This window comes from Pomacea canaliculata, linkage group LG9 (assembly GCF_003073045.1).
Source record: "Pomacea canaliculata isolate SZHN2017 linkage group LG9, ASM307304v1, whole genome shotgun sequence".
In the NCBI taxonomy this organism is placed as follows: domain Eukaryota; kingdom Metazoa; phylum Mollusca; class Gastropoda; order Architaenioglossa; family Ampullariidae; genus Pomacea; species Pomacea canaliculata.
Genome location: NC_037598.1, coordinates 18,480,970 through 18,502,078, shown reverse-complemented (window position 1 = coordinate 18,502,078; position 21,109 = coordinate 18,480,970). Strand labels below are relative to the sequence as shown.

The 21,109-nt window shown below is 42.8% G+C and overlaps 1 protein-coding gene across 4 annotated transcripts in view; it reads left to right on the top strand.

Annotated features, from left to right (window-relative positions):
• LOC112572072 overlaps positions 1–21,109 on the top strand; it is a 131,544-nt gene that overhangs the window by 106,169 nt on the left and 4,266 nt on the right. For 3 of the 4 annotated variants that reach the window (XM_025251595.1, XM_025251597.1, XM_025251594.1), the window contains exons 7-19: positions 5,507–5,685; positions 6,695–6,738; positions 7,168–7,266; positions 9,845–9,997; positions 10,686–10,781; positions 11,147–11,248; positions 11,581–11,697; positions 12,094–12,268; positions 12,974–13,089; positions 13,551–13,644; positions 14,054–14,136; positions 20,097–20,235; positions 20,428–20,525. In XM_025251595.1, coding sequence (XP_025107380.1) covers positions 5,507–5,685; positions 6,695–6,738; positions 7,168–7,266; positions 9,845–9,997; positions 10,686–10,781; positions 11,147–11,248; positions 11,581–11,697; positions 12,094–12,268; positions 12,974–13,089; positions 13,551–13,644; positions 14,054–14,136; positions 20,097–20,235; positions 20,428–20,525 — 1,495 coding nt within the window. Of the gene's footprint in view, positions 1–5,506; positions 5,686–6,694; positions 6,739–7,167; positions 7,267–9,844; positions 9,998–10,685; positions 10,782–11,146; positions 11,249–11,580; positions 11,698–12,093; positions 12,269–12,973; positions 13,090–13,550; positions 13,645–14,053; positions 14,137–20,096; positions 20,236–20,427; positions 20,526–21,109 lie in introns of those variants that run through there. The other variant, XR_003100937.1, reaches the window with a different exon arrangement.

Sequence of the window (21,109 nt, the reverse complement as noted above, 5' to 3'; positions counted from 1 at the left end):
AAAGGAGAAATATATAAATAGAGAGAGAGAGAGAATTGAAATGTGAGCTGATAAACAAAACATCAGTTTTTCTTACCTGAGTTCATTACAAACTGATCTCCATCTCTCGTCGTGTTTGCCAGTAGCTCTGTGTCTACTGCGTCTGTTGGTTGTGCTTCTGTTGCCCAATGTTTTCTGAGTTTTTTCTCTTTGCTTGCTGGTTATTTCGCTCTAATGGACCACGTGGTTGACTCAAGGTCTTCACTGTCACATTTTGCCATCTTGCCGCTGATTAGACTTTGAGTTTGTTTTGTCAGCATGGAGGTAACTCTGACCTCTTGATATTTCGCCATAAACTTTGTCGAATGTTGATGGGTTTGCTGTACCACATCTTTTGTAGGAGCCAACATTTGCAGACATGTGTTGTGCAGTCTCAGGTCTCTGTCACCCACTGTCCCCTGTTGTCTCTGTCACCCACTGTCACTATTGTCTCTGTCACACATTGTCGCCTGTTGTCTCTGTCACATACTGTCGCCTGTTGTCTCTGTCACACACTGTCGCCTGTTGTCTCTGTCACCCACTGTCACCTGTTGTCTGTGGCACACACTGTCCCCTGTTGTCTCTGTCACCCACTGTCCCCTGTTGTCTGTGGACTTTTAGCTCGAAGACTTATAAAAATAAATGTTAAACGTAAACGTTTTCATTCGTCTGGCTTGCAGTAAACACTCCACTTGTGATGTTGTCCCCAGATGACACCATTGATTTTTAGAACTACAAAGAAACCCTGCAGTAAAAAATGAGTGTCCAATTTGTTTCATTCTTTGTACTTTCGCCCACAGGACAACCATATCCTCACTCTCCCATTTTATATCTTGGTGTTGTAGTTCGTCGGTAAACACATAGACTCACTTATTAACCTGAGCATTTGAGAAAAAACTGAAATATGTTTAATACGGAATAAGTTTGTGAAATAAGAAAAAGAGAATCTGAGCAAATTTGTTTCCAGCCATGCCAGCATTTTATTACATTCTTTAAAAACATCTTCTAGGAAGGCAGACACAACGATGATTTTTTTTAATGTGTTTTTCATATATCAAGGCGTTTCGTGCGCTTTTTGAAAAATTAGAATACAAAACTAGAATACAAAAGTAGAATGCAAAACTAGAATGCAAAACTAGAATACAAAACTAGAATACAAAACCAGAATGCACAAAAAGGAAGCATCACCACTTTTTGAGGGAGCGTCGACAGGTCCGATGACGCGCGTGCAGATAGAAAAATACAATTTCTTGCTGTTGGTGTTTCTCTTGTTTTGTTCTCCATGTTGTGAGTTCGGTGGCTGGTGGTGTAGCCACTCAAGTGTTATCGACTTCGACTGGTGCTGCTACAACTCCCTTGACGTACATCCAGCGACTCGCTGGTGGAGACCGACTCGCCTTGCTTCAGTTCAGAGCAGTGCGCGGAAATCCACTGACCCAGTTACAAAGGTCACACTCCAATGACTTCACGTTCACCTGCAGTTTGTCGATGCATTGCAGTCTTAACATAGTTTATATTTCACGACCAGAGTCTTCACAATTGCGTTGGTTTTGAGTTTGCTCTTACACAGCAATGTTTGCTGTCCCTTGGGCTCCATGTACGATATTAACTAACTGAAGAAAGACACAATTTTTTTTTTATTTTTATATTTCAACTTCCAAGCTTGTATCCTGCAATGTTTCAAAGAGGAAGAAGAGTAGAGTAACTAATATGATGACTTTTCCGGTTGGCCGTGGCATTTAACTCCGCAAGCTAATCGAAAGACAGATTGCTTTACACAAAGCACACAGACTTCGTTTACCCGACATATTTAGTTTCCCCCATGCGGTGCAAGTCCTTTATTCCTATTACAGTTCCACTCTCACTAGGTCTGGATATACATTACAATCCTTCTGTCCTCGCATTAGCGAAACTTCACAAAGCAGACTTGAATGTTTTAGAATTTAGCTGCAGGATGTCGAGGACATTGCTTCATTGCATCGCTTGACTGAGTCAAAGCAAAGCCGCTTGTCATCACCACACTCGCGATTATAAGGTCATGGTTCAAACTGTCTCAGGGCACACTTACTTTTTCTGACTGTGACATTTGGATATCGCGAGATTTCCTATGGGTGCCCCGGTTCCCTCACCATTTTTCACCTACGAAATCACCTGTTGGACAAAAACACTTCGTTATATACTCGGGCGTCCATCTTAGCCAACCTCTGTGAGAACACCTGTGTGCCATCTGCTCATGAAAACTTTTGGTGCACAAAGATTCTACAAAAGCAAAGTTCATTTTTTTACATAAAAATAAAAGCAAAGTTTTAGAACAAATTAGGTTTTTATATATAAAAAAAAAAAAATTCACGTTCATGATCGCGTCTGCCTTGTGTATCTGTGTGTCTGTGTGTGCGTACTGACATTCGTATGTCCGAGTAGGGGAGAGGATGGCTTGGGACGTGCAAAACCTCATGACAAGCACCTCCTAACACCCATGAGTGAGCAGAACTGGAAGTGAGTGCGGCTCACTATAAGAAATCGTAGAATAATTGGGAAAGGTCGATTTAAAGCCGCGGCCAGAAATAGCTTTAACGGGTTTGTTTGCTCACTTGAATAGTTTCCCTTTAGAACCGAGCCAGTTCTCAAATAAATGGACATGTGTATTTTATTCAAGTAGTTGACCTTTGGTAGACAATAAAAGTAAAGTTGACATACATTTGGTTTTTAAAAACTAGAGTTATCTCTTGAGATCTCGTAAATATCATGGACAACTGCAAGCTACTCTCTTATCGCAACAGCAAGGATCGTTTATAAACAGACTCCAGCAGTAGCTCAATACGTAAACGTATTGAAAATGTCATTAATAAACATTTATTTTCAGTTCAACTTTCTCCAAATGTCTTTTCAAAATACTTTCACAGCTCTCAAAAGCAACTATGAGTGTCCTACATTCATTGGTTAGAGAGGGGAGGACACCAGTCCTGACTTTTATTTCTGTTCAAGAAGTTTGCCTTTCTCTTTCCAAACTTACAGACCTCATGCGTCTTCAGAACAACCATCGACTTTGTAACATTTCTCAGATGAGAGTTTTGTTTATAATGTGCTCAGTAATGGCAGTAACTTGAACGGTGTCCACCAAAAAAGCAAATGACTACGTGATTTATTAGGAAAGGAGAAAGACACCTAGACACGGTGAACCACTTTCATTCCACTTCCGCTACGCCCACGGCCATTATGCTTTGGGCTTACTTTTAATATCCTTTTATGAGAAATATGAGAAATGCAATACCGTGCGTGTAGGAGATAATCCTAAAATAAATCCAACCTCTGAAACTGAGCTCTGGAATCAGTAGAGCGTTCCCGAAATACATTGTAACTCGAACTCTCAAAATACTTTTTCTTGCTGTGAGCTAAGATCGGTGAAAGTGTGGCGCTAAAGAATATCGAAAGAATTGTGGGTAAATGCCTCGCCCGTTGTTCCCGCACCTGACATTTGTGTGTGGAGGTGTTCACGCCCCGATGTCCTTGCACGACCGACACTCGCTGTTCCTCGTATTGGGAAATCTCCGGCGTGCGGCAGGCGGGCTTCGACAGCCTGCATCTCGAACTCATGCCGATAATCATGTCAAACTTCCGCAGTTAAGTCGTCTGTCTGAGTCTGTCTTTGTGTAGTCCGTCATGTGATGTGTCGCGGGCAGAGTCTGGTCATTTGTACCATCTATACACGAGCTGGTGATGTCTACAGTCTCTGTTCTTGTCGACGGATTCACACATGTGTAGATGTTAAAATAAAAATATTGGTTACAGTATGTCGGTGGTCTATGGTTGTAGAGGAATGTTGCCGACGTTGATTCCAATGTTCCTTCACTCGTCCTTTCTTCCCTTCCCTCCTTCCGTCTTTATTATTCGTCTTCTATTCCTCGTGTTTCTTGGCTTTGCAGCGGTTTTTACTATTTTGCATCAATAACCCTGACAATGCTTGCACCTTATTCAATGTGGTCACTTAATGTGAACTGATATTTATTTCAATATGGACATTCTTCTCCACTCTCTTCTGAACTCAACTCTACCTACCCACCTACCCGCGTACCCACGCACTCATCTACCCGCCGACTCGCTCACTCAGTCCTTTGTTTATGGGTGTGTCAGAAGTGTTCATTTTGATTCAAACCGTACAGACTGTGCCTCCGAGTCATGATCGTATCCATTAAGAAGGAAGGAAGGAAGAAAGAAAGAAAGAAAGAAACAAACAAACAAACAAAGAAATGAAGAAACAAACAAACAAAAAAAAACAAAGAAACAAAGAAAGAAACAAAGAAAGAAACAAACAAACAAACAAAGAGAGGAAGGAATGAAGACAGGAAAATGAAAAAAGTAAGGCGCTTGCACTTGCAGTCGTTTCTCGTGTTGTACCCGCCAATGAAGAGCTGTGATTTGGTCGCATCAATACACAACGGTCTGACGTCAGCGGCTGCTGATGTTGCACAGACAGCACGTTAGTGTCAGGCCCGTGACACAGTCATCCACCCTCTCTGCTGAACGCCCGGCTCTTCCACTGCAAGCGGGTGCCATAAACACCGCCACAACCACGGGTACCAGTCACGACAGCCAACTGGCTCCCACCTCGCCGCTGTCGTCACCCGATGAGAGGTGACCAATGTGCGACAAGGTGACACGAGATGATCTCCTCGTCCACGTGTCACGCTGACGATCGCACGTTGATGTGTCACGGTGGAAGCACCGTGTGACTGCGACCACCACAGGCTGTGACACAGGACACGTCAGCGCCTTGTCGGAGCGGGTGGCGCCCTCTGGAAGCTGGCCATGGCGTCGGCCATAGCGTGTGTATTCCTTACAGCTCTTCATTTCTTGCACAGTGTGGCGCCAGGTTGTTCATGTCCACCGCATTTCAGGAATAGAATTCCTATTCTTTTTTATATTCTCTTTTGAACTCTGGAAGACCAAGTCATTCGTCACGTTCGCAGCTGTTTTTGAATGGCATCCAGCAAATTGTTTGATAAAATATTTTATATCAACAGTTTGATTAAACAGCTTTACTACAGCAGACTACGGTTTCAGTTTTTTTTAATGGAAACGCCACTACTACATCAGAGTATAACTATATCACTCATGATGCTGATGATGGTGATGACGTTCATGATAATAATGTTAGGAAAGGAGATGGAGGTGTAGTGGAAGTGGTGGTAGTGATGGTGGATACAATGATGAGGATGATACTTTTATCCCAAATTTCAGTCAGAACCGAGTTGTTCAATTATTAATGTTTTTGTTTCGAGCTTCACGCTCAAGAAAAGTTAACTTTGGTAAACACCTGATGTACCGACCATCACATCTAATATATAACAAAATTTATCTTGCTATCTCTTAGTGTCAGCGTCGGCTGTCAGGAACAGTCATTGTATCCATGTGTGTCCACGTGTCTCTACGCTGCTTAGACCACGTGACAGAAGACGTTGTTTCAAGTTGTTGACGATGTTCTTTGCAGTAACATCGCTGAGCGACTGCGACGGCGGCGGAGTTCGGTGGATCTCGCCATGAACATCTACCCCGGCGACCTGCTGGTGCAGGAGCACCACAAGAAGCTCATCAAGCGAAACACCATCGCGGACTTCTACGCCGGTAGAAACGGGGGACCGCCGATTGCAGCGCCCCCTGATGGCACAGGTAAGCGTATACTTCTCCTTCCTTTTTCTTTTTTTTTTTTCTTTTTTCATGTCGCCTTCCTTCTTTCTTAGTTGTTCCTTCCATTTTTTTATTTTTTCCCTTCCTTTTAACGATTCTTAGAAACAGGACCGGCTTTAGATGTCTAAACAAAGACGACCGATGTACATCCAAGACCCAAAGTGAGAAATATATCCTCTGTAGAACAATTACTAAGTTTCGTGTGCTTTTTTACACAATTAAGATTGCGGGGCCATTACCATAAGTTTTAAACAGAATATACCAACAGTCGACAAGTCGTCCTTCTTGCAGCAAAACTCAAAGTTGAGGTTCCCTCTGTATTGGAATGTCCCTGTGATCACCCTATAAAAGGTAAATATGTCCCCTAAAGTATTTTCTCCATTCAATGGACCAATACTACCTTTCCCTTTAACAATCAGAAGCCCACTAACAACGAGATTAGTGTTTACTGTTCTTTTTAAGTCTGGCGAAGAGATGTAGATAGGTGAATACAGCACTAAGGTAGCATCAGAGAGGGATGTTTTGCCTTTTCCAGCACTTTCTGAAGTTTTTTAGCATTATTTTATCGACAGTTATGTAGGTGCAAAATCCTGATAACTTCAGATGAAGTTTTCTCTCTATTTCTGTTTTATTCCATTTTATTATGTTTTTCCAAGTCACCTGATCTTTCAATGACGTCACAGCCAGGCGGTTGTAAATCAAGAAACGACTGAAGTGAAGACAAAAGAAATTGTTAAATCCTTTTTAAAAAAAATCATTTGGCCGACTTAACTTTGTATAAAACGAAAACACTTATTTGTTTCAAAGGCGTTTGCTGAAAGTTTGATGTGGCCTTATTGTTAAATATTTCTTTCTGTTCACCATGCTGTGCTAGGTGCCTGTGTGTCTTCTCCATCGATTTTGTCCTCAATGTAGATCGAACTTAGAAAAAAATGGCACGCAAACCTCGAACGCGTTCTTTATGCGCTGTTGTCACCTCCGATATTTGCAGATGCATCCAAAAAGGGCAGGCAGCCATTTTCCCTGCTGAAGCTAGTAAGTGAGTTTTCTCTCTGTGTGCAAACGATTAATAAACAGAAAATAGGTTATGATTGCAATCGTCATGCATGAGAGCTTTAATGACACCTGTACTCACGACTAGTGGAGAATTCGCTAGTTTCCAATGAGCTTTTTGATGCAACTTTACAACAGATTCATACGTGCGTGCGTGTGTGTGCGTGCGTGTGTGTGTGTGTGTGTGATGGTGAAGAGTTAACACTTAAGAAAGATATTTTGTGTATAAAAGTTCATATACGTGCATGAGTGAAGCAATTTATATTATTATGTCTATTCATTCATACATAAATTGATAAGCATCCCCTCCTTGCCCACCCGTCAACCCTTCCCTCTGACCAGTTGACTTCCACATTTTTCGTTTGTTCACACGTCTAACCATGCTTGGTCCATGAATATTTTCTGTTGCAGATGAAGACGAGAAGTAAAGAGAACCTCACGAAATTAGAGGATATTCTACGTCGAATAAAACCCTCGGAGTTTAAAGACAATCACCTCGCTGCCTACAAGGTAGGCGGTGGTCAGGTTGTGTTTCTTATGTTTGTGTGGGCAAGAATCTGCGACACTAGACACAGATACTCAGGTTCAGGTCTTTGACCGGCTGTCGTGGTATTTGCTGGGGCTTCAGTTCTTTCTAGCTTCACCAGCTCCCCAGTAATAATAATAATATTAATTTCAAGAAAATCTCAATTCGCCATTAATCACGAACGAAACTTTGGAGACTTGCAGAGAGGAGAAGCTGAGGTGAGACCCTGTAAAGGATACATATATACAATACATACTTGTCCCTGTCAGATAGGTAATGTTGTGCCGGTCTAGTCCCCACACATTAATTCCCTGGTCTGAGACGATGCGTGGGTCCTGCAAACAGGCCTCGGCACCATGTCCAGCACCGCCCTCCTCTGTAATCTGAACTTCTCAGGATAAGCTTCCTCCACAGACTAATCAGTAAAACCCTCGTTTGTCATTCTTCTCCTCGGTTTTATTGTCATTGTCTGGCCATCCACCACATATAACCCTAGTTAACTCTCTACATGAATAAAGCCTCACAAGCGAGCCTTGGGGTGCATAGATTTCTGTGTCCACTGGTCGTCGTTGGAGTTGCTGTTTCTTCTTCGCCAGGTTTTGTATAAATCCCCAACATGCATGACTGAGCACGAGCTTGCTGTGTGATGCTAATGATACAGCTGTTACTAACAGCAAAACAGTGTTGGTATTTGCGAACATTATTGAAATGAGGCTTCACGAGATGGATGGAGGTGCAGTAAGCTGAGATTCTTGTTCCCTGGCATGACATTAGGACAAAATCCATCTCGCTTAGCGGACTGCCTCATAACCTGTTTACCGTTATGCCCACGCTCTGGGCACGCAGGGGGATGTGTTTCTGATAAATGGGATACAAGTTGGAAACGAGGCATCACTCCAGAAAGCGAGTCCCTGATGATCACAAGAGGCGTAAAGAGGAACTGTGAAGCGACTGTACAGATGAGCACGGCTCTTGCTGTAGTCACGTGACCTCTCATGGCTGAGTGTGTGAATGTTTCTACCATTGCCCTCCAAGTCCTAGTTCTGTCTTGCATTATCCTCCGTTTGACCTGCTGTGGGATCTTGCTAGCTTTTCTATTTTCTAGCCATTATTCTACTAGCTGACCTTGCTGTAACTTGATCTATATATATCTACACACATACACATATGCCTCACGTGTGTCAGAGGAAAGAGGACCTTTGACCCATTCATGGCGAAATTCACTGGACTACACATCACGGGATGTTGGGAATGTGTTGTTTGTTTTAATCGTAACTAGCAGTTTAGACTAGAGCTTAGTGGCATGCACACTTCGTCTGATAGACTACACTTTGTTTTCACACGAGTGACTAACTGTACAAACTAAGAAAGAAAGAAGAAATGGATGAACAGAATTTTAAGTGTAAGCAGCGCGTTTTCTGTAATGCAGTCTCTCTCTCTCTCACTCTCTCACTCACACACACACTCATACTCTCACACAGACACTCTCTCTTCCTGTTAACATTACTGAGGCCCTGGTGATTGGAGAGACAATAGGATACTCAGAAACAATCAGTTTCTTGTCTGTACTGTCAGGTTGCCGCTTGTGTCCACACAATCTTGATTATCAGCAGACGATGCAATCAGAAAGCTCGTGGAAATAAAGTGTTTATGTAGGCTATTTTTAACCCTTCTGCTTTTTTTTTCTTTGATTCACGACATGGAGGTTTTTTCTTTGGTTTGATTGCATATTTGTATGGGAGGTTTATTGGTTTGGTTTTTAAGTTTTTGTTTTGATTTTATTTATTTGTGGGCTGTTTCTTATTCTACACCTTGGACATGTATAATGTTATTGTATCAAAAGGGTAAGTTAATCAGCTTCCATCAGACTAACTGAAACATACATATTTTTACATATTACTGATCTTCCTCTCCTCTCTCTTGTTTTCTCGCTCTTTCATTGTCTCTGTCTTTCACTCTCCTTTCCTCTTTTCGTCCCTCAGTCTCAAGCTTTCCCCGTTTTAGATTTTCATTAACTGTGCTAATTAATACTAAAGGCGATCATATTACATTGTGTTTGTCTCTTTGAGAACTAATTAACTGATTCCTGTCAACTTCTTACTCCAACAGGTTTCATTGTCATTTCGATTTTTTTCCTTCTTCTTTATTTCAGCGCTGGTTGTCTTGCTGATTGAAAATTGTTTTGTCTCGAGAAACAAGCCACGTGTCTCGGTGATTTACCTCCAGTTTCTGTGCTTCCTGGCTTTTGTATAAATCTCTGTCTAGAGGATTCTTTACTTTATCCTTCCAGGATTTGTCTGTCTGAGAATCGTGTGTTTTCACCGTCCTTGTCATGTGACTACAGTTATTTCAGTTAAGTCCTTGGGCATCTGGTCAGTTTTATTGGTCCAGTAGAATGACATGAGGGCAGACTGCTTCCAATATGTACAATTTTAAAAAATAAAATGTTATGTACTTCGTGCTCATTTGGGTCGTGCTTTGGTATCATTTATGAACTCCAAGTAAATAAAGGAATAGAATTCTTGCCATTATTATTTCACGTGAGCAACTGTTCTGTTTCAGATCGTCCACTGGTCAGACCTGATTGCCAGTTCAGACAAGCAGAGTCCACCGATCATCATCTCCGACACAGAAAGGAAGCGGCGCGAAGCAGTGTGGGAACTCTTTAAGAGTGAATGTGTGTTTCTCATCGACCATCTGATGGTCCTCAAACACGTGAGTCTGTCAGCTTTGGTACAAAACTGTGATGTGTGCTCAGTCAACATGTCTGATACACGCAAACTTTTGTCAACACCAGATTTTAGGAAACAATATAAAACGTGTTTCCAGCTGTGGCTTTCAAAACAGTGTGTAGGAACTAAGATTGTGTGAAGAGACAAGAGACGGATGGAGTGAGTGAGAGAGAGAGAGTGCACGATGTGAGTGTATCATCAGGCGTGTGTGTATGTATGTGTATTTTGCCAGAGTTTTTGCTGTTTGTACATTCGGAAACAAAGCATTGTATGTCGAAAGTGAAGATCAAAGAGCGGGTGGATGGGTTGACAGAGAGACTGGCCAGCACATTCATGTTGACGATGACATAAGCTCCTGAGTCTTACCCATCGACGTTCATAAACAACACCTTTGCATTTTCTATCTTAACAAAACCAAAGAGATCTACAATTAAAAAAAAGTTTTCAGCATTTTGGGCCGATCCTCATGGCTAGTCTTCCTAAAACAAACTAAGAAGAGTCGGCTTTATCAAGACAAGTGACTTAGGAAAAGATGTTTCTATCTTTTTCTTCTGTTGCTTCTATTTCTGCTGCTACTGCCGAAGACGACGATGAAGATTGATAATGATGATTGGTGATTGATTGATGACTGATTGATAATTGATGATTAATGATGATCGTTGAATGTGCAGGCATTTATGGAGCCTTTGAAGAAAGTGCAGGTTGAAGGCAGTCTGATGTTTACGGAACCTCAGGACATCTTCGGTAACCTGGACGAGCTTTGCTACGTAAGAAAACTTTGTTGTTTTTTTGTTTTGTTTTGTTTGTTTGGTTTTTTTTTTGGGGGGGGGGTTTTCTTCATTTGTTTTTTTTTCTTCATTTTTTTTTTTTTTTTTTGTTTTGTTTTTTTATTTTTTTTTTTTTTGTTTGTTTGTTTTTGGTTTGCTTTTACTCCATAAACTGAGCCAACTATTCCACGCAGTTTGAGCTGTGCTAACGTTCTTTCTGTTAGTCTCTCCTCTATTTGAAGGCTGTGTAATTAGTCTATTTAGTCTATTTCAAGGCTTCTTGCCTTCTCTCCCATCACACAAATCTCCACGTACATCCACCACGTGACTACGGCTTATAACCATGTTGCCTTGTTCCCTTCAAGGTGAGTTACACCTTCTGCAAAGACTTCATCAGCGCCCTGCTGAAAGACATGAGTGTCACAGACTTCGGTCGAACAAAAGTGCTCATCAAAGCCTTTCAAAGGGTGAGTTTCTTTCAGCGGTCGTCTGAACTTTGCTAACTTTGCTGTTATTGTTTATATGGCATATACGGACCATCTTAATATACACACTATCTAAAGATTGCAGACACAGGCTTGTGATTATGGCCTCAACATATGTCAGGTACATATGAAAACAGATATTAGACTAGACGCAATAACAAGCCACTACTGCTGAATTCTTTAGAAGGAAGTGTACACACATCTAGACATCTACACGTGGTATCATGTTCCGCAATGATTAATGAGCGGAGGAGTAGACATCGATGACGGCGACGCCAAACCTCATTAGACGACCGGCAATTATATTTTTGCAGTTTTCCACACATTCCAAGGACGGTGCAGTGTTCCACACTTACTGCATCAACTACACCAACGCCTTAACCTACCTGGAAAAGCTGAGACAAAATCCAGAGTTTTCCGAATTTGAGAGGGTATGTACAATTTCCATCAACTCCTGAATATCGTGGACAGGTATTATTCCAGTCCCATATATTTATTTACTTTTTATTTCAGAACTGACTTCTTTTCATCGAATGTGTCTTTAGTAGATAAATTCTGCCTCGCATTTAAGATTGCTTTAGTCATTGCTTGTACATATTTTGATTGAATTATTTAATGTTACTTAGAAAGTTTCACACAAATGAAAGTCAGGTAGTTTCTAGAAGAATGTTTCTTTTTTAGAACCATCCTGAACTCGGGATGTGAAAAAAAATGTTTATTTTTAACTTCCCCCTGACGTCCACACAACAGATGCCAGGAGGGTGGGTGGAAAACGTTACTTATAACTGCGCTGTAAAATAAATAAATAAATAATATCATGTGTCCAGTGGTGCGAGCAGGACCCGCGGTGCAACCGTCTGCAGCTGACGGACCTGTTGGTAGCACCCATGCAGCACTGCACCAAGCTGCCGCTGCTGTTGGCCAACATTCGCAAGTACACGGAGAGTGAGACGGAGCGCCAGATGGTCACCGAGTCCATCGAGAAGCTGGAGTTGTCGCTCCGTGAGTGCCGCCTGCCGCTTGACCACTCTGACCACTCTCCCATCTCAACTAAATAGCTGTATTAACGAAACGCATTCGTTAGCTGTATTATAAATATTATTTTTATTAAACATTTTTAACTCTTTATTCCAAATATCTACAGTTAGTATAATACTTTATATTACCTTTACAATTTTCAGCCAGATACTCTGTTTTTACACTTTTGTGGAGTTGAGGTTAGAATTTTAGCAGAGATGAATAAATTTTGAAACGAGAATTGTAAAGGCACAAAATCTAAAGATACAGTTAGAAAAATCAATCGACAGCAGCAGAAATTCCTCTGATTCAGCTAACGGTCATCTTTATCAGGACCTGTAACAGTTGTCGTCTTCGTTTCTTTTCTAGGATGTGTACAGTAAACCTTCTTATAACAGTAGCTAAGTGTTTGTGTTTCCTAATCGTATTTGTCTCGAACTTTCCTGACTTGTCACAAAAACCTTTTGGAATTAGTGGGCTCTGAGAAGTCGAGTGTGGCGTCACGACATATGGGCATCCACAGACGACGACGACGACGACGACGACATCTTTGTCCTTTCAGCAGACACCAGCATCGAACCTTTGACCCCTTTATGCAAGAAAAAAAATGAAGTGTAATATTTTCTGTGTAACAACAGAACAGCTGGAGGAAAAGATGAAGTGTAATGTATATCCTCTGTGTAACAACAGAACAGCTGGAGGAAAAGATGAAGTGGATCAAGAACGTGGAGCGCGTGCAGGAGATCCAGCGACAAATCGTTTGGCCGACCGTGACCGACCTTGACCCACGCAGCGTCATCCCTGATGTCAGTTGAGGCCTGCTCTTGGTCTTTCCCTTCTCCTCATCCGCAACACACCTGAAATTATTTTTTGTTTGTCATACTCATTTTTTTCAATTTAAGTAACGTTATGCTGATTCTATCTTATTGTCTATTGTTACTTACAAGGTTTGGTATTATGTTTGTTGTCCGTTGTAGAAATGACTCTAAATTGTATATCAACATTATACAATGCAGAAAGAGCAAAAATATTAAAGATTTTCTCATATTTTCAAATTACTTTTTGGAGTGTTATTGTGTGTGTTATTTCTTACCAAAGGCACTGCTCTTTAAAATTAAAAAAACTGTCCATGTTGTGTGAGGGTACAGATAATTACCTTATAACAACGCTTTATTGCTTATTGTTTCTTTTATCTGTTTCTGTAAATTTTTAACCATAATTCCTGTATATCTTACCACAATTACACTCATTAATTTCATGTTTTCAGTGTCTGAAGGCCTCGCTAAGCAAGCAGCCCTGTGAGCGGCTCCTGACTTGTCCCACAAGACAACTGCTGCACGAAGGCCCCCTCACTCTCTTGGGTAAGCTGACCTCTGACCCCAGCTCTATAACATTTAGCGTACAAACATGGTGTGCCAGCAGCTAGAAATATCGAGGGAAATGTGGAAGAATTTATGTGCAGTATCATGCTCTAATTTCAGTTTTTGTAATATGCATATGTTGTAGACACTTATATAGTGTTTGTCTTCGAAATACTCCACAGACCGGCTCTAACTTTAACCTTTGTTGTTCACAGTTACTGTGAATGTCAGCATAGCTTAACTGAAGTAACTGATTTAGAAATAAAACATGGAATGTTTGATACATTTAGACACCACTAGTTGTACAAGCAAAATGTGTCGACTTGTAAATTATTTGCAACTTGCCGTTTGACACTAGTGTGATTACTATATAAAGTCTGTATTGAAACTATCCCATTGCTCTTCTCAGAATCTCCAAAACCGATTGAGGTGCATCTGTTTCTGTTCGATGATCTGCTCTTGATAACGAAGATCAAGAAAACACAACGAAAGGTAAGACATATGTATTTTGCATTAAACCACATAACGGGAGACTTCTTTGAGAAAGTTTAAATTTCAAAGCAGAATAGTTTAAGTCAGCTTTCCTGTGACTTTAGGAGTCAAAATACCTATTGCTGTCATCTGTTACGAAATTGAGTATTTTTAGTTTGACGGTGCCTTGGCGGAAGTGGCGATGTCAAGGTCAGGGCGTACTGCGTCTTAATTTTTTAATATTTTTTTTTATTTTGCATTTTTAGCATTTTTGAGGGGATCTATAAAAAGCTGGGGTAGACCTAGGTGGTCGTTATTCGATTTTTCTGAGTTGTTAGTAGTACTCTGTGTGAGTTGGAAGTAGTACTCTGTGTGAGTTGAAAGTAATAGGATATAAGTAGCCTGTGTGGCAGTCCGCTGATTATGTGGTTATAACGTTGAGTTGTTGAACATTGAAATAAATACTGAGAAATATTACAGTGTGAGCCGCTGTAATACGTGTTTTATCTTCTGTTCAACGGATGACTGAAGTGACTTTGTACGGGAAAGTGTGACACCGCAGATTTTCAGATCTTTAACGAGCAAGTTACCGCTACAGTCGTAACATCTGGGGGCCTGTCCGGGGATCTGCACCGTCATCGTTTCCGTTACAAAGAAGCTGCTGTAGAAAGGACAAGAGAACTGTGAGTGAATCTTTTTGAGTTGAGTGTACAGCCATGGAAGTTACGAAGGAGCTAGTGAAGTTAGGCAAAGAATTAGGCCTGGAGAGAGAAGAGTTAAAAGTGTTTGTAGAACAGAAGGAGAGGGAAAGAGAGCAGAAACAGATGGAAAGAGAACAAAGAGAGAGGGAGAGAGAAGAAAGAGCTGCAGAGCGAGAACTGCGGAAATTACAACTGGAACATGAAGAGAGAGAAAGACAACGCGTGCATGAATTAGAGATGGCGCGTCTGAGGCCAGCAGTCACCATGTCGGAGGTGTCTGTGAAGTGTGAGAGCCAAAGTTTGCCGAAATTTGTAGACGGAAAAGACAGTATGGACAGTTATTTACAACGGTTCGAGCGCCATGCTGAGCTGTCTAGTTGGCCACGAAGTGAGTGGGCGGTGTCGCTCAGTGCGTTACTGTCGGGGCATGCACTGGACATTTATTCACGCATGCCGACAGAAGCGGTTCAAGACTATTATCAGTTGAAGCAAGCGCTGTTGAGTGGATATGACTTCACGGAGAATGGCTTTAGGCGACGTTTCCGTGCAAGTAAACCAGAGAAAGGGGAGAGCCCCGAGCAGTTTACAGAAAGGTTAAGAGCATACCTTTATAGATGGATTGAGGCAGCGGGGCAAAAGACGGACTTCGATGGTCTGTTGTATATAGTACTCAAAGAGCAGTTCATCGAAGCCTGCCCCAAAGACTTGGCAGTCTTCTTACAGCAGCAAGAAGACCAAAGCCTGGAAGCATTGTCCAATGCTGCGACAAGATACCTGCAGTCGCAAGGCAGAGAGTTCACAGCCAGGTTAAGAGGGTCCCTGTCTGCAGCAGACACGGCCCAGAACACCACATCTGCCCAGCGCAGCCAAGGTTACGATCGCATCAAGGCAACGAGCTGCGGTGTTATTCCTGCGGTGGAAAGGGTCACAAAGCCATGCGTGCCCGAGCAAACTCGATGAGACATTCAACCAGCCGCCAAACATTGGAGGGAAACACACGACGGACTCCGCAACCGTCGAATCGTCGTCCTGTGATGTCAGCAAACGTAGCCATTTGTGAGGGAGATAGCCAAGGGCCAAGCTATGAGGGCCGACGACAACACACGATCGCTACTGACAGCACGACCCAGAACGAGCGGCACACTCCAGTGGTAGACTGCGCGTTTACCATGAGAACGACCGGCGACATTGGTAATATGCCGGTGTCACGCGGACAGGTGGGAGGTAACAACGTCACCGTGCTGAGGGACACTGGGTGTTCTGGAGTCGTCATCCGGAAAGACCTTGTGTTAGAAGGCCAGTTCACGGGTAACAGCTCGAGGCTCAGATGCTGCCATGGGCATAGTCAGGATGTGCGACTGCTGATGTTGAAATATCATCGCCGTATTTCAGTGGCCAGGTGAATGCAGTATGCCTCGATAACCCGCCATATGATCTGATCATCGGCAACATTGAAGGCGCTAGAGCCGCTGATGACCCCGACCCAGAGTGGGAACACACATGTGCTGTAATGACTAGACACAGGCGGCCCAAGAAAAGGTAAAAACCCAAGCTTTAGCTGTCATACCGAACGTGAGAATGCCTGACATTGATAAAGAAGAACTCATTCGATGCAGCGAGATGACCCGACACTGGATCAGTGTCGCCAAGCAGGTCGCCAAGTACACAGAAGATGACGAAAAGATCAGGTTTGAGGAGAAAGGAGGGGTGTTGTACCGCATATTCCGCCAGCGAAACTTCCATAATGGCAGCCGGTCCGCCAAGTGCTAGTCCAGCTCCCTTACGGCGGTCAGTGATGGACGTCGCACATTCATCCATCATGGGTGGTCATTTAGGTGTCAGGAAGACTTTGGACAAAGTCACGGCAGCCTTTTACTGGCCTGGCATCTCCGGGGATGTAACCCGCTTTTGCCAGTCTTGCGATGCCTGTCAGAAAACGGTGCATAAAGGCAAGGTGGCTAAAGTACCTTTACAGAAGATGCCGCTGATCGATGTGCCTTTTAAGCGGTAGCGGTAAGACCTCATAGGTGAGATTAAGCCGCCAGCGAGTCAGGACATAGGTATATCCTGACGCTAGTTGACTACGCAACCAGGTACCCAGAAGCGGTCCTCTGAAGAAGATCGATACTGAGACCGTCGCTGAAGCCTTGATTGGAATATTCAGCCGCCTTGGAGTGCCAGAAGAAATACTTAGCGATTTGGGACCGCAGTTTGTGTCTGAGTGCATGAAAGAGGTCTCCAGGCTCCTCAGCATTCGCCAGATTACCACCACCCCATACCACCGATGTGTAATGGACTTGTCGAGAGATTCAACGGTACCCTTAAGGCCATGCTAAGAAAACTGTGCCGCGACCAGCCTAGACAGTGGGACCGATACGTCAACGCACTGCTGTTCGCTTATCGGGAGGTCACCCAAGAGGCTACGGGTTTTTCACTTTTGAACTGTTATTTGGACGAACCATACGAGGTCCCATGCACATTTTGAAGGAGCTATGGACCAAGGAGGTCAACGAACCCGAAATTCGGAACAGCTATCAGTATGTATTCGAGCTGCGGGAAAGGTTGGAAGAAACCTTACAGCTAGCGATGACTGAACTAGAGAAGGCTCAAGGAAAGGCCAAGCACTTCTATGATCGGAAGACGAAGAACAGAACGTTCAAACCCGGCGACAGAGTCCTAGTGTTACTACCCTCAGACCACAATAAACTGTTAATGCACTGGAAAGGTCCGTTTGCAGTGCGAGACGTCAAGGGCCTGAACGACTATGTCGTGGTTATAAAAGGAAAAGAGAAGGTGTTCCACGCCAATCTGCTCAAGCGGTACATAGAGAGAGATCCAGATAGAGCGGCTGAAAACATTACCGAGATAGCAATCGCTTCGATTGCTAATGGGCCGCCAAGCTTGAGCAACTCGGCATCATGTCAAGTGGCCACCATCACGAGCGATGAAGATGGGTGTGTCGAGGACGGGGGTGAGGACCTCCTCGAACTGGGAGACATACACCATGGTGAGTCGGTGGACAACCTGGTTTACGGGCTCAATCTGTCCAGCCAACAACGGGCAGAGCTACAAGAACTAGTGAGACAACATAGCTGTATCTTTACGGACGTACCGGGAAAAAACTAACCTCATCCAGCACGAGATACGATTAACGTCAGACGTCCCGGTCAGATGTAAGCCTTACCCGATACCATATGCTACCAGGGAGTCTTTGAAGAAGGATATCGAGGAAATGCTGCGTTTGGGAATCATTCGGGAATCCAAGTCACCCTACGCGTCGCCAGTTGTGGTAGTGAGAAAGAAAGATGGAAGCAACAGGGTGTGCGTCGACTTCAGGAAACTTAATAAACTTACACACTTGGACCAGAGCCCATGCCGACGCCGGCTGATCTGTTCCGACAGCTGAGCGGTGACAGATTCTTTACGAAAATCGATTTGAGCAAGGGTTATTGGCAAGTGACCATACCCGAAGAGGACATCCAGAAAACAGCGTTCGTTACACCCGATGGTGTATACGAATTTTGAGAATGCCGTTTGGAATGAAAATTCAGGTGCAACATTGAGGAGGGGTTTAAAGAAGATATTAGACGACTTGGAGGGTATCGTGCACTACTCCGACGATATACTGGTTCACACTCAGACTTGGGAAGATCATCTCCGCGTGATCCGCGTGCTGCTTGATCGCATCGTCGAGAACAACCTGACTGCCAGGCCTAGTAAGTGTATACTCGGCACTGATGACGTAGACTTCATAGGGCATCGTCTTAAGAGCGGAGTGAAAGGAGTGCACGAGGACAATGTCAAGAAGGTGAGAGATGCACCAAGGCCACAAAATAAGAAGCAGTTACGTTCTTTCCTTGGCCTGGCATCCTTTTATCGGGAGTACATGCCTCACTTCGCAGCCGTGACGGCCCCTCTCACGGACCTTCTAAAGAAAGGACAGCCAAATTCACTCGAGTGGGGTGAAGCGCAAGAGCGGGCATTTGTTACCGTCAAAACATTCCTGACCAGTGACCCGGTGCTGCAGCTCCCAGATCCTTCTAAGATGTACGTTTTAAGCACAGATGCATCAGATACAGGGATTGGGGCGGTTCTGATGCAGGAACACGAAGGAAAGTTATTCCCTGTCTGCTACGCAAGCAGAAAGCTGAATGGGGCTGAGAGAAGATACTCCACTATCGAAAAGGAGTGTTTAGCCATCGTGTGGGCGGTGAGGAAATTCCGGTTATACCTAGAAGGAGTTAGGTTTACCATACGGACAGACCACAACCCTCTCACCTATTTGAACACTGCACGATTTGAGAACAATAGGGTGATGAGGTGGACCCTGTTTTTGCAGAACTTTGATGTGCATTTTGACTCTGTAAAGGGATCGGACAATGTTGGTGCTGATTTCTTGAGCCGGGTTGGCTCAAAGAACTGAACTGAGCTGAATATAACTACAATCCGATGAAGGACACTGTGATTAGCAATTACATGTGTGAAGTTTTGTTAAGTAGCTTTATTGTTAAGAGACTGGTTAGTTTTGATGTGAGGAGAGTTCATGCTTTAATTTGGTTTTTGGCTGAGAAGATGGATGATACCTTAAAATGTTTGTTTCATTTCGTATGTTTGTAGAAGAAAGTCCTGCGGAGTTTCTTCTTGAAGTGGGAGGGTATGTTACGAAATTGAGTATTTTTAGTTTGACGGTGCCTTGGCGGAAGTGGCGATGTCAAGGTCAGGGCGTACTGCGTCTTAATTTTTTAATATTTTTTTTTATTTTGCATTTTTAGCATTTTTGAGGGGATCTATAAAAAGCTGGGGTAGACCTAGGTGGTCGTTATTCGATTTTTCTGAGTTGTTAGTAGTACTCTGTGTGAGTTGGAAGTAGTACTCTGTGTGAGTTGAAAGTAATAGGATATAAGTAGCCTGTGTGGCAGTCCGCTGATTATGTGGTTATAACGTTGAGTTGTTGAACATTGAAATAATACTGAGAAATATTACAGTGTGAGCCGCTGTATACGTGTTTTATCTTCTGTTCAACGGATGACTGAAGTGACTTTGTACAGGAAAGTGTGACACCGCAGATTTTCAGATCTTTAAACGAGCCAAGTTACCGCTACAGTCGTAACATCATCCATTGTGAACTTTTCTTCATTCTACTCTTTTGGTATCGCATAACACTTTGCCAAATCTTAGTTTATTTATTTTACTCTTTCATGAATGGGCTCTATACATGGTTCTGTGTTGTATTCGCTTTTTAACGCTTCCATGCACTTAAAAAAACAATTTGTTTTGTAGCAGAAACAGGGGGGAAGTGAAGGAGGAGCCAAATCGCCATCAGGGACTGTAGCTGATCGGGCGGCATACGTGGTGTTCAGACAACCTCTGCCTATGGACCGCTTCGTCATCCACGACATTGCACCACCGGACGCCTCGGGTGAGTAGGGAAAGGTCGAGTGTATGTTAGGAAAAGGTCATGATTTTCACTTTGTTACACTCTTCGGATAAGTAAAATGCTGGCACGGGAAATGTCCTGAATTTTGTTTTATTGCATTATTCGAATAAGTCAATTGTAGATATGAGAAATGTCAAGATTTTCACTTTGTTAGACTGTTCGTGTTTTGTGCAGCTAGTGGTCTGAAAAACGTTCTGGTGCTCGTGCATATCAGCCGTTTCCAGCAGGTCATCGGGGTCTTCACCCTGCAGGCCATCTCAGAGCCCGCTAAGGTACAACATCCGCAAACAGTTTATCCTGCACTGTTGTTAGGTCAATTAATCCTCACTTGTGTCCTAAATATATATTTTTTAATAAACCACTTGTTCGTGAGTGCCAAATATTTCTGCTATAATTTTGGGGTTTTTTTTAATATCAATATATCTTTTTCGTGAAAAAGTATAAAATACTTCCAGATAATATTACACTTTATTCCTCTTGACTGAAGTTTTCAGTCCTTTTATCTGAGGAAGCATTTTTCCGTATGTATAGTATCTTTTATTACTAGAAAATGAGATATAATTTGCAAGCAAAATATATTTAATGTATTGCTTATTGCATACTTTTACACAAATGTAAGATTACAGACCTTTTAAACTGCATATTATTAATATACCCTTAATGTCAACCGGGATGAATATTTATGTACGCAAGCTTGGATTTATCTATTTGAAGAACTAATTTTACTCCTACGCGTTGCTTAGATGACCTTTAAGGTCAAGTCACCTTATTAAATATGTGCATTGGTATGTGTTGAGGTGTGAACGACCTCGTTGTAGCCCAGCTCAGGTAGGGGTTCAAGTGTATCATCTAAGTT